This window comes from Colobus angolensis, unplaced genomic scaffold (genome assembly GCF_000951035.1).
Source record: "Colobus angolensis palliatus isolate OR3802 unplaced genomic scaffold, Cang.pa_1.0 Scaffold288, whole genome shotgun sequence".
In the NCBI taxonomy this organism is placed as follows: domain Eukaryota; kingdom Metazoa; phylum Chordata; class Mammalia; order Primates; family Cercopithecidae; genus Colobus; species Colobus angolensis.
The window spans coordinates 155,503-168,732 of record NW_012116132.1 but is presented as its reverse complement, the minus strand read 5'-3'; the positions used below and the strand labels follow the sequence as shown (position 1 = coordinate 168,732).

Below are 13,230 nucleotides of genomic sequence, written 5' to 3'. Positions count from 1 at the left end.
CCCTTTTACTATGGAGAGAAGGGACTGTTGGATCTTCATTTGTGTACACGTGGGTTATGCTTTCTGCCTATGGACTATTGCGATGATAAAGTGACAGTGAGATGTGGCTTCAAATGCTAGCTCTGCTCCCTCTTAGCAATGTGTGTGTGGGCAATTAATCTCTGAGCACTGGTTTCCTCATGTATAAAATCTGGCTGATATATCCACATAGTATAGAGGGGCCTGAGGATGGTACAGGAATTATTAGTGCTCAACATAGTGCTCAGTTATGATAGCCATTATTAATAGAGTAACATTCTTCCTATAGAAACATTGAACTTACCACATTCTCAGGATTTGGCTTTTAGTAGGCAAAGAGGTCTAGTGAAGTCAGAACCATATTGCACTTTTTGTTTTTTAAGAGGTGGGGTCTTGCTCTGTTTCCCAGGCTGGAGTACAGTGGCATGATCATAGCTCAGTGCAGCCTCAACCTCCTGGGCTCAAGCCATCCTCCTACCTCAGACTCTTGAGTAGCTGGGACTAAAGGTGCCTCATCATGCCTGGCTAATTTTTTAAACATTTTTTGTAAAGAGGGTCTCATTATATTGTCAAGGCTGGTCTTGGATTCCTGGCCTTAAGTGATCATCTTGCCTTGGCCTCCCAAAGTGCTGGGATTACAGACACGAGCCACTGTACCCAGCCAGACTGCAATTTTTTTTTCCTTTTTTTTTTTTTTGAGACAAGAGTCTTGCTCTGTCACCTAGGCTGGAGTGCACAGTCTCAGCTCACAGCAACGTCTGCCTCCCAGGCTCAAGTGATTCCCATGCCTCAGCCTCCTGAGCTGGGATTACAGACCTGCGCCACCACGTCTGGCCAATTTGTGTATCTTTAGTAGGGATGGGTTTCGTCGTGTTGTTCTAGGCTGGTTTTGAAGTCCTGACCTCAGGTGATCCACCCGCCTTGGCCTCCCAAAGTGCTGGGATTACAGGCGTGAGTCACCATGCCTGGCCCAGACTGCATTTCTTTAAAGAAGAAGGCCCTTCTCTTTAGTTTCAGAAGTCTGCAGCTAGGTCAGCAGTGGAATATTCTGTGTTTACTTAGAGAAGCCACGGGAAGCATTCCAAAGATCTATTCTACATGTGTATATTTATTTTATTGTATATAATTTTATAAATCATTTCTACCAAAAAGTTCATAAAGGCATGCCCTGATATCCTGTCAGGTGCTGTGCTTTTTACTGTTAGGAGAGTCAGATTTGCTGTATTCTGGGTTGTGCTGACCTGTACTAGAGCCCAACCACAGGGACATTGCACGGTCAGGTCTTACGTACTTAGGATAAAACGCAGCTGCAAGATTCCCCTCTGGGTTGAAGTTTTCATGTACAAATGAAATAAAGACTGCACCTATTCAGTCTGGCTAAACACACAAATACTTTATAAAGGAGTGTTGACTACACATGAATGTCTTGAAACATGTAAGTCTGGTTAGAGTCAAAAATTAAAATGGTTTGGTATGGACATTTATTTTTCATTCTTCTCACAAAGCAATGCAACCCGCATTGTGATCCAGTGACTAGGAGGTTTCTTCGTTGATAAATACACTGATGTTAAAAAGTTTGTTGGTAAACCAGTAGTTGCTAAAATTCTTGACCTCTCAGGTGTCTGGTAAACTGGGCATTCAAAAGTATAACATTCTGAATCTGTCTGGTTGGAAGCGTTTGGTGTTTCAGTAGAAATCTTAAAAAAAAAAAAAAAAAATTCCAGTAGTCAAATTGTGTAGGTCAAGTGAATCAGTAGCTCACATTTTTGTATGCTATAGGCTTGGGGGATTTGTTATGAATTAGATACATTTAAGGTTAAATGGTTAATGTAACAGCCTGTGGAAATTATACCTGGAGAATTTAAAGAGTATTATGACTTTATAGTACATATTATTGAGAACATGGGATGTAAGTATAGCATCTACTTTAGATTTTAGTAACATTTTGGGAGATTTAAAATCTTTGTTGTCTGAGTATATTATCACATCTCCCTTGTGAAATTGTAGGGAATGGGAATAAGAGTAGTTTATATATTACTGAAGGAACGCTCAGAGGTTTAGGATTTCAGGATAATAGCAGGGTGGTTACCTTTGTTGGCAAAAAGTATATGTCGGGAAAATCACAGCACATCTCTAGAGGCAGCGAGTCTTCCAGTATTTTTTGTTCGCGATTCCATCTTGCCCCCTCGATGAATAAACCAAAAATGTAAACTCCAGTGTGAGAGGAACCCGAGCCCTAAGATGGAAGAGAGGTGGTGTCAGGGGTCCCCAGGAGAAGCAGCGACCAACCGGAGGCTCCGTCCAGAACTGAGCCGACGCATCCAGAGGGGCTCGTCCTGCCTAAGTCATGTTGCCCCAAGTTGTAAGGTGAATACTTCATTTTTTTTTCCTATTCTGAGTGCTTTAAAAACGTTATAGGCTTAGGTGTATCTATATAATCATCCTGAACTGAAATGTATGTATTTTTTCCATGATGCCCTTCCTCAGCATGAAGACAAATACCTTCAAACACAATAAAGATGCAAATTTCTACAACTGTAATCGTGTAGCCTAGCTTTTTAGGAGAGAGCAAGAACAGTTACAAAAGGTGACAGAGTACACTGTGTTCAAATGTCACTTACCTTTACCATAGTGGCCACAACTACTATTTTAGGCTCTAGAAATGTAAAAATGGCAGAAGAGGGTTTTTTTTTTTTTTGATATGGAGTCTCGCTCTGTTGCCCAGGCGGGAGTGCAATGGTGCAATCTTGGCTCACTGCAACCTCCGCCTCCCTGGTTTTGGTGGTTCTCCTCAGCCTCCCGAGTAGCTGGGATTACAGGAGCACACCACCAAACCCACCTAATTTTTTGTATTTTTAGTAGAGACGGGTTTCACCATGTTGGCCAGGCTGGTCTCGAACTCCTGACCTCAAGTGCTCCGTCCCCCTTGGCCTCCCAAAGTGTTGGGATTACAGGTGTGAGCCACCATGCCTGGCCAGGTTCCATATATTTTTGAATGATACAGGTTAAATAGATGATTACATTTTAATGATAAAGGGTTAAGTAAAATGAGTTTCTGATAAGGTCTGCGAAGTAGAAAATACAGTTGCCTGAAGCGCCAATTCCAGGTGACTCCAGGTGTGCCTAAGGTGGGCCTGTGAAGCCACATGCTCTCCTACAGGTGTGCTGGAGGGATGCCCAGCCTGGAGGAGCTGGCGGCCAAGTACCTGGCCACCCTGGAGGGCTCTGCCATTTCCTCTGATGGGGCAGGTTTCTGAAGAGAAGGGATGGGCACTGCTGTCCTGAGCCCCTTGATGCAGCCTGGGCCAGCTCATTGACACAGGGGTGGCAGTGTGGAACAGCCTGTGCTGTGCCTGGTGACGCCTTCTGTGTTGTCCACTCTGGAATGTGACTACCTGGAGGTGCAAGCTGAACTCATATTAAGCACTTCCTATTTTGGCTTATTCTATAAAAGAATTTTGGCCGGGTGCGGTGGCTCACGCCTGTAATCCCAGCACTTCGGGAGGCTGAGGCGGGCAGATCACGAGGTCAGGAGATCGCGACCATCCTCGCTAACATGGTGAAACACCGTCTCTACTAAAAATACAAAAAATTAGCCAGGCGTGGTGGTGGGCACCTGTAGTCCCAGCTACTCAGGATGCTGAAGCAGGAGAATGGCGTCAACCTGGGAGGTGGAGGTTGCAGTGAGCTGGGATCACGCCACTGCACTCCAGCCTGGGCGACAGAGCGAGATTCCGTCTCAAAAAAAAAAAAAAAAAAGAATTTTACTGGGAATTGCTTTGTACAATGATTTTTACTTCTCTTCCCCTTAACTTATATAAATGCAGATTTTCCTGTGCTGCATTTGTTCTAGTGTTGTCCTTTCCTAACAATCTTGGAAGAAGTTAATCTAACGCATTTGACAATGTCACTTCCATTTATACTTGTGTAACTTGGTCATAGCTTACATGGGTTTTTCCTCTGAAAAAACCTAACTGTAGGTAATTGGTAAACAGCCCCTTTTGGAGTGATTTAACTCTTCAAAGAGCCACTCAGAATAAATGGAAGTAATCTTACTTCAACTCAGTGGAAGCTGGTTCTTTGTATAAAGCAGAGATAACTGAGAACATCTGATTAGATGGATAGAGGCAAAAAGTAAAGTTAGGCAGGCAGTCCATACTCCTGCACTCCCCCTGGGAGTCATAAGAAAAGGCCCTGGTGCACATCTGCCTCTCGTAGGCTTTTCATGTCTAATGTGTTATGTAGGAAGAGGTTAGGCTATGGGTGTAGAGTCAGCTAGACTTGGGTTCAAAGCTTACGATCTGCCTCTTGGAACCTTAATTTCCTGACCTACAGAATGAGGATAATTTGTGAGGATTAAGTAATGCAGGTAAAGAGCTTAGCGCATAGTACTCAGTCATTGTGGGCTAGTAAGCATCAGTGCCATCATTATCAGGCAGATTGGGATCTTCTGGAGGGCAGGAGCCTTCTTTTGTTCATCTCAGTATTTCCAACAGTCAGAGCAGTTTTGGACCCATACTTTCAAGTGAGTGAATTAATAAACAGTTGGGTAAACCTCAAGTCGAAAACACATCTGAACCTGAACTTTCTTCCACGTCAGTACTTTTGCCAAGTGGTCACCTGATTTCTCCTAAAGCTCTAGTGACAGGCCACTCCCTGTCTATAAAAGGACACTCCACCATCATCACTTTAGATCAACTGCATGTGTCTTCCCCTTGAGGCTCCCCCGGTTGGAGTTCTAGCAGAATTAGAGCCTAGTTCTTCATGTATCACCCTTTTCAATATTTCTTTTTCTCCTCAGTCTTTTGCCTTGTAGGACAAACTCTCCCAGTTCCATCCTTCTTCTGACATGTTTCTAACATTCACTAATTCTGGGTAGTCTCGGAATCATCTTCAGTGCAGTCTGATGAGTGCTGAGGAGAGGAAGACCAGGACTGGACCAAGAGGCCAAACAGCATGAGTGTCCACCACCTCCTCCCATCCCAAATCCCAGAATGCAACTATAAAAGCACTGGAAAACAAGAAGCATCCCCAGTGGACCAGAAACTGTGAGATTCCCTAAAGACAGAAGGCAGACAGGATTAGAATAAGGAAACCACCATTAATAATATGCACAATAAAAACTAAAAACATCACCCTCTTCAAGCCCCCCCACCCCAATCCTATAGAATAATAGTACATAAAATATTGATACAAAAATCTTGAAAAAAAATTACAATTAAGATGATTCAACCTTAGGATCTTTTAATAAATCATATTGATAAAAGTGATAAATTATGTGATAATCTCCATAAACCCTGAAAAGCTCTCTCATCACATTTAGCTTCCATTCTTCATTAAAAAAATTCCTGATATAGGGATCATACCTTATAACAAAGTACACTCCAGATAGTTCTATGTAATCCACTATGTTAATGAGATAAAGGATAAAAATGATCTGATTATTTCAATAGAAACAGGCCCAGGCATACAGAATTATTTGATCTATGACAAAGTTGAAGTAGGGAAAGGGCCATTTCAATGAAAAAGAAATGGTGCTGAGTCAGCTGGGTACCCATATGGAACCAAAAGAACTTTGATCTCACTTCACACCATACACAACTCAATTCTACTTTTTTTTTTTTTTTTTTGAGACAGAATCTCACTTTGTTGTCCAGGCTGGAGTACAGTGGCACGATCTTGGCTTACTGCAACATCCACCTCCCAAGTTCAAGCGATACTCCTGCCTCAGCCTCCCAAGTAGCTGGGATTACACGTGTACACCACCAAACCCGGCTAATGTTTTGTATCTTTAGTAGAGATGAGGTTTCGCCATGTTGGCCAGGCTGGTCTCGAACTCCTGACCTCAGGTGATCTGCCTGCCTCGACCTCCCAAAGTGCTGGATTACAGGTGTGAGCCACCATGCATGGCCTTCAGTTATATATAGATCATAGAAAATGAAAGTTAAAGCAATATAGTTTCTAGAAGGTAACAGGATAATATTTTCATGAATTTAGTTTAGGGTAGGCAAAGATTTCTTAAACAGAACATAAAAAAGCATTAACCCTAAATAAAAGATGGAGACACTGGACTTCGTTACAACAGAAAAGTTTTTGTTCATCAAAAGACACTATTAAGAAAGTGATTTGGACAGTCACATAGTGGGAGAAGATGCTTTCAACACATTCAACACATGTATCTGATAGCATATGTTCAGAATATACAAGAATTCCTATAAATCAATAAGACAAAAACAGTTCACAGTCTTGAACAGAAACTTCACAAAAGAGGAGATCCAAATATCAATAGTCATTTTAAAAGGTGCCCAACTTCATTAATCATCAAGGAAAAGCAAATTAAAATCGTAAAGATACATCACTGCAGCCGGGAGCGGTGACTCACGCCTGTAATCCCAGCACTTTGGGAGGCTGAGGCGGGCAGATCATGAGGTCAGGAGATCGAGACTATCCTGGCTAACACGTTGAAACCCCGTCTCCACTAAAAATACAAAAAAATTAGCCGGGTTTGGTGGTGGGCACCTGTAGTACCAGCTACTCAGGAGGCTGAGGCAGGAGAATGGCGTGAACCCGGGAGGCGGAGCTTGCCAGCCTGGGCAACAGAGCGAGACTCCATCTCAAAAAAAAAAAAGATATATCACCGCACGTCCACTAAAAATACCAAGTAAACGTTGGCAGGGCTGTGGAGCAATCTTCTACATTACTGGCGGGCCTGTGGATTGGTACAACCACATTGAAAAACCATTTGGCAGTATCTACACCAAAGCTAAACATATGGCTATGTATGACCCTCAATTTATTTAATCATGAGCTCTATAACAACATTTGTGTCAATGACAGACCACATATACCAAGCTGGTCCTGTAAGATTATGATGGAGCTGAAAAATTCCTATTGCCTAGTGATGACGTAGAGCAATGCATCTGTGAATTTCCATGTGTAGAAGAAGTGTTTGGGTACACAAATTACTTACCATTGTGTTACACTGCCTGCAGTGTTCAATACAGTAACATGCTGTACAGATCTGTAGCCTGGCAGCAACAGGCTATCCCGTCTAGCCTAGGTAAGTAGTAGGCTATGCCATGTAGGTTTGTGGAAATACACTCTTAACAATGCATTTCTCAGAACGTATCCCCATCGTTAAGTGGTACATGATTGTATTTATTTATTTATTTATTTATTTTCAATTCTTTTGGTTATAGCCAACCTACTGGGTGTAAAATGGTATTTCATTATTATTTTGATTTGCATTTCTCTCACTAAAAATATTGAGCATCCTTTCGCATTCTTTTTTTTTTTTTTTAATCTTTAAACCAACCTCTCCCAATCCCATCCCCCTTCCTCTCCAGCATTAGTCCTGGAGCAGCAAAATAGATTTCCAGAACAAACTGGAATTTAGAAAATGACAACTGTGGCCCTTCAAATCAGTGGGGACAGTGGCGTGAGTGGCAGGGCTGGGGTGTGTGGTGCATCTGGCTCACTGGTGCTGTGTACTCTGCTCCAGCCCAAGCTGCCTCCATGGGCCCCACTTGCTGCACTGCTGAGGGCCGGGTAGGTGCAGGTTTCCACTTGGCACCTGGCTGAGCTCTGGAATAAGCCAGTTGGTGGGGGCAGGCATTTCAGCCAAGAGCAGCTAGGACAGGTTTGCCCCCTGATTTAAAATATCACCTTTTAATCCTGACCTCAGCAGCATTCTGTCTTCATTTGTAATAGGGGATACTTAGAAAGTCTGTTGATTATATTGAATTAAATCTTTTATTCATGATTTATAATCTTTTTTTCCCCCCCTCCTCAAGGAAGAGAGTGGGAGACAAGAAGTCTGAGGGCATTTGGACTTGAAGCAGGGCTGTAGCTTTTCCATCTGCCTCTCTTGTGCCTGGAACATGGTAAGTGCTACTGAATAAAGGTTTGTAGAGGGCATAATTGATTGAATAAATGAATGAATGAATGATTACCCTTTCTAATCTTTGAATAGTCCAGTACCTTAAATGCTCTCCTGACTATGTTGAGTTTCTTTGGCATAAATACGGAGAACTTCTCATCCTTGTCAGTGGTGTCAGAAATCACATGGTGGGTGAAGGTGAGGGCATCCACAGAGATTCCTCGGGACCTCCCATAGTCTTGAAGCACAGCAGCAAGAAAGGCTTTGGAGAAGAACATACATCATCAAGTTCCTTGTGAGTCTCAGGGCCTCCTGCTGGGGTTAGCAACAATGATGTCTCATGGTGAAGGAAGGGAAGAGTGGAGGAAAAAGAGAGAACAAAAGAGATGGGCTGGGCGGGAGCAAAGGGCCAGTTCACCCACCCTCTTAGGCCTTGGTGACTTTGGTCTGGCCAGCTGCAGGAGCCTCCTGGTGAACGGGGGCTGTTTTTCAAGGCCAGCACCCCTTCTGTATTCATTGTGGGTATAGACAGGCTGTAAATTCTGAGACCCTCTCCATTTCTGAGCCAGTCTTGGCTGATGATCATACCTCCTCCTCTCAGCAACAAAGATGGGAACCGGGGCAACTACAAGACCAAGTGTGTCAGAGTCTTCCTCAAGAAATGACATATGGACACTGGGAAAAGGGAGGTTCTGTTGCCTCTAGGGTTGCTGAGGTGCTTGTGGCCATGATTCCCCCTGGGTGCATGGAGAAAGGCTACCTGCAGTAGGAAAAAAATGAGACCATCTCGAACTCACCATGCCTGTCACTACAATCGCCATCAGCCTGCTCCTCTCCCTGTGCTCTGTATTTCGGTGAAGGACGCCAGCAGCCACCCAGCTTTCCAAGCCAGAGACTTAGGAGTCATGCTTAACCTCCTTCTCCCCCCTACCCCTGTCCTTCCAAACACAGAGTCCAGTTGGTTCTGCTTCCTAAATGCCCCCTACTCCCCGCTTCTGCTCACTACCACTACCCTACTCTGATCACCACCAGCTCTTGCCTGGAGAATAAAGCATACTCCTTTTTTTATTTATTTTTTGACGAGACAGGGTCTTGCACTGTTGCCCAGGCTGGAGCACAGTGGCGTGATCATGGCTCACTGCAGCCTCGACCTCCTGGGCTCAAGCAATCCTCCTGTCTCAGCCTCCTGAGTAGCTGGGATTACAGGTGTGCACCACCACGCCTGGCTAATTTGCAGACTCCTTAAATGACCAAGACCCAGTCTCGTTCTTCTCCAATGTACCCCTGCCCTTCTTCCTTCCTGTAGCTGCTGGATCATAACCTCCCTGGCCTGAAACACTTCAGGCCATCCTATGGATGGAGTCAGCTCTCTCAGTGTGTCTTACACAGCCCCGGGGGCCAGCCGTGCCCAACTTTGCAGCTGCACCATTCTCCCTTTTGTGGTCTTTTATTTTGGCCATAATGAACATTTGGTTTCTCCTAGTGCGAATGGTGTTTTCTCTAGTAAGAATGCTGTCCCCGCTTAGTCCAGTCATTGAAACACTCAACTTTTTAAGTCAGGCTGAGTTCAAATCTTGACTCAGTCACCTATTAGTTTCCCCCCGTCCCCTCTAGAATCATTCCACTCAGTAGTGGAGTGACCTTGGATGAGACTCTCAACTTTTTGCTAGTGATATGATGGGGCAAATTTCTTAACTTCTCTGTACTAAGGTTTTCTCTTTGAAAACAGGGATAGTTACAGTAACAACCTCATAAGATTGCCATGGGAATTAAATGTCTTATCCCTTTTATACAAAATCCTCAGAACAGTGCATGGCACCCAGTAAATACTATGTAAGCTCCACGAATTATTCTCTTCTTCCTCTGTTTGCACCTGGATAATACTTAATTGGTAGCAAGCTTCAAGACTCATCCTAGACGTTATTTCCTTAGTAGGCTTCCCTGGTTCTTAGTGAAGGTTCCCCTGTTTTATGCTCCACAAGTACTGATCCATTCATATATTCTATTCAGAACGCCATTCATTCATTCTTCAAATAATTGAGAGCTTTGTGTGTGTGTGTGTGTGTGCTGGGGCCTGTATCAGGTGCTAGGGACACCACAGAAGTGAAAACAGACCTGGTTCTTGCCTTCATGGAGCTCACAGCCCAGTGTCGCCCTTTTACAACTCTCTTTCCATCCCCCAACCACACATCGTTGGAATGCACTCCGGTTCATGTCTGCCTTCCCTGCTGACATCCCTGCCTTCCCTGCTGATGTTTGTGCTGAGCAGGTAAGGCCTAGGTCCCAGCAAACATTCAGTCATCAAGTCTTGTTACAGAAATAAACGAATGAATGGCTGAAGCTCAGAGTCAATCTTGTGAAGCTGCCCATCTCCACCCCTTTGTCATGGCCTTTGGAGGGGCTGGGTGCTAGTGTTGACCTTTGACATCACAGAAGCAATGGCCAGGAGATGGGACAGTGATCTGTCAAGGCGCAGGTGAAATCTGATAGGGGTGGGTGGATTTGGCATGTGAGGAGTTTGGGGTGAGGGAAGGAGGTGAGTGGGGAGGGAGAAGAGACTGCTCTAGTCCACACTAGAGACCCAGACACCTGTGGAGGCGCAGGTGTCGTCATCCTAAAGGGGAGGAGGAAATGTGAGTGACAGAGGGGCTGAGTGCAGACTTGCCTGGGCCAGGTCTGGAGCTGACCTTGGTTCTAATGCTCACCTTGTGGAAAGAAGAAAGCTGGCAGCCAGTATCTTGAAGGAAATCCCTCAAGGAATTTGTTCTCTGACTCCTCAGGGTGTTTGCATTTTTGGCTAGATGATGGAATAGACTGCTTCCAAATTGTGACAAATCTCATATACCTAGTGGAAGGCAGACCACAGGTTGGGGGGTTAAGATCATAATAATTGCACAGCTTTGGGTGATGTGGGCCATTTCCTCCAGTCCCTCCCCCCCAGGGCCCTTCTTTTACTTTTCATTTCAACTCCCCCAATGCAGGACTTTTATCAGGTCCTTGAATGGAAGCCAGCTATGGTTTTAAGCTCATAAGGGAAAAGGGGGACCACAAAGGCTGCAAGGCCACAGATTTGGGTAACAAGAGATGTCATTATTATAGTGGGAATCCTGACTGTGCCTTGCGGAATCTTGTTTGTTGTTTTTGAGGCACAGACTTCTCCCAAAGGATATAAAGAAATGTGGGTCAGATTCTGCAGTGCTGCTGCTACACTTATAGTTAAACGGTATAGGAGGCAGCCTGGCACAGACTTTGGAACCAGTTCTGGGTTTGAATCTCAATACTTGCATGTTCTAGTTGTGAAACCTTGGGCATTTCATGTCCTTGGACTCAGTTTCCTCATCTCTAAAATGGGGATGATGATAATGATAGCACCTACTTCACATCACAGGGCTGCTGTGAGAACTGAGTGGGTCGCTGTGAGTAAAGCTCCTAGAGAAATGCTCCATATCCTGTGAGGCACTTGCTAGATGTTGCTTCTCTAATGCTTCTCCAGCTATTTTTATTGTAACTAAAAACACATTTAAAAATTACATGTGGCCGGGCGAGGTGGCTCATGCCCATAATCCCTGCACTTTGGGAGGCAGGGATTCTGCCTCCCAAATGGGAGGATCATTTGGATGATGGATCACTTGAGGTCAGGAGTTCAAAACCAGCCTGGCCAACATGGTAAAACCCTGTCACTACTAAAAATACAAAAAATGAGCTGGGCATGGTGGCAGGTGCCTGTAATCCCAGCTACTAGGGAGGCTGAGGTAGAAGAATCGTTTGAACCCAGGAGGCTGAGGTTGCAGTGAGCCGAGATTGTGCCACTGCACTCCAGCCTGGGTGATACAGCGAGACTCTTGTCTCAAAAAAAAAAAAAAAAAAATTACAGTAACTAATTATTTCCTTTCACATTTCACCCTGTGCATTTCTTAGGAAAGAGAAATGTACTATGTTGTAGTCATAACTCTGTCTCTTGGAGTGGAGGGAGTTTACTCAAGACTCAACATTATTAGGTCCCCACTTTCTCAGCTCAAACAGAAGAATCCCGCCCTTGCTTAATTCACATGTAACTGTGACAACCCAAGGAGACCAGGCATGGGAAATGATGTCATAAACCTTTGGGCTTTAAGCAAAAATGAGGAAGAAATGTAAAGCAGCTTTCATCCATACCGACGCTGTATTGCAGTATAAGCCACTTTGGCCCAAGTATTGAAGAAATTCAGTCGCTGGATGAGATCATCAATCCAGGAACTCAGTGGCTTACATGATCTGTAGGCGTGTTTCTGTTGGGATGTAAAGACAGTCACATCATTTTGTTTCCTTGTCTTTGGGGTCATTAGGAACATTTCTGCAAACCTTGGTAATAGACTCAAGTGCCAGGCAGAAATAACTTAGCAGGAGAATGTCATTTTCCAACTGAAAGCACATAATGAAAAGTCTAAACCTTATTACCAGGGCAAAACAACATTATCTTAACAGTGTTTTGGATAAAACGCTTGGAAGCTTCCATCCTGGCTGAAGGCTTTTATCACTCTTCTCAAATCTTTTCATTTTCTCACCTTCTTTCCTCCTCTCTGGGGAGATTACCTTCACATGCTATTAGGCATGAGCAATTTCAGCTTCCTGGCCTTCCCCGATACAAAGTTCTATAAATCCCACCCACTGTCTACTCCCTTACCTGCCTTTGCCTTCCAGTTCTGAGCCTAGCTGCCTCTGCCCTTACCCTTGTGGATTCAGCTTTCCATTCTCTAGCGCTGTTTATTAATGCTCCCTTCCATCTTAACTACACAAACCACCCAACACTCAATCCTACCTGTTTGTTGTAAGTGGGGAGGAGGAGACCCTTGCAGCCCTCTAGCCTATTTCTCCTTTTGTTTACTGTCCCCTCTTCTGGAGTCTTCATTAGAAATCACAAGCAACCTTCTATTTTCCATATTCAAGCCTCACTCCCTGCACTGTATCCTCTGCAGCTTTTGACGGACCTCATTGCTTCCTCCTGCTCTCTTCCCTAGGCTTCTGTGACTAGACTCCATCCTGGCTTTCTCTTGAATTCTCCAGCTACTTCTTTTTAGGTCTCATTCATTGGCACCTCTTCTTCCCTCCCTCCAGGCTGGTGTTGCCTGGAATCCTTTCAGCCTTCTTTTGCTACTTTATATTCCCTCTCCCAGATTAAATCCATGGCTCTGTCTAGGTTGGTGACACCAAGCGCTCGCTTTGCAGCCCATGCTCTTGTCCCATTGCTTTTCTTATTTATTTATTTATTATTATACTTTAAGTTCTAGGGTACATGTGCACAACGTGCAGGTTTGTTACATATGTATACATGTGCCATGTTGGTGTGCTGCACC

The 13,230-nt window shown here is 44.3% G+C and overlaps 1 protein-coding gene across 1 annotated transcript in view; it reads right to left on the bottom strand.

Moving 5' to 3' along the window:
• Window positions 1-1,476: 1,476 nt before the first annotated feature.
• The window catches only part of LOC105516698 (dynein heavy chain 14, axonemal-like), a gene marked incomplete at its 5' end in the record, with an annotated part of 154,523 nt that continues 142,769 nt past the window's right edge, over window positions 1,477-13,230 (bottom strand). Inside the window, 5 exons of the mRNA XM_011948971.1 lie at window positions 1,477-1,715; window positions 2,108-2,254; window positions 7,999-8,159; window positions 10,603-10,742; window positions 12,053-12,165. Of these exons, the coding sequence (XP_011804361.1) occupies window positions 1,500-1,715; window positions 2,108-2,254; window positions 7,999-8,159; window positions 10,603-10,742; window positions 12,053-12,165 (777 nt within the window). The remainder of the gene's footprint in view (window positions 1,716-2,107; window positions 2,255-7,998; window positions 8,160-10,602; window positions 10,743-12,052; window positions 12,166-13,230) is intronic.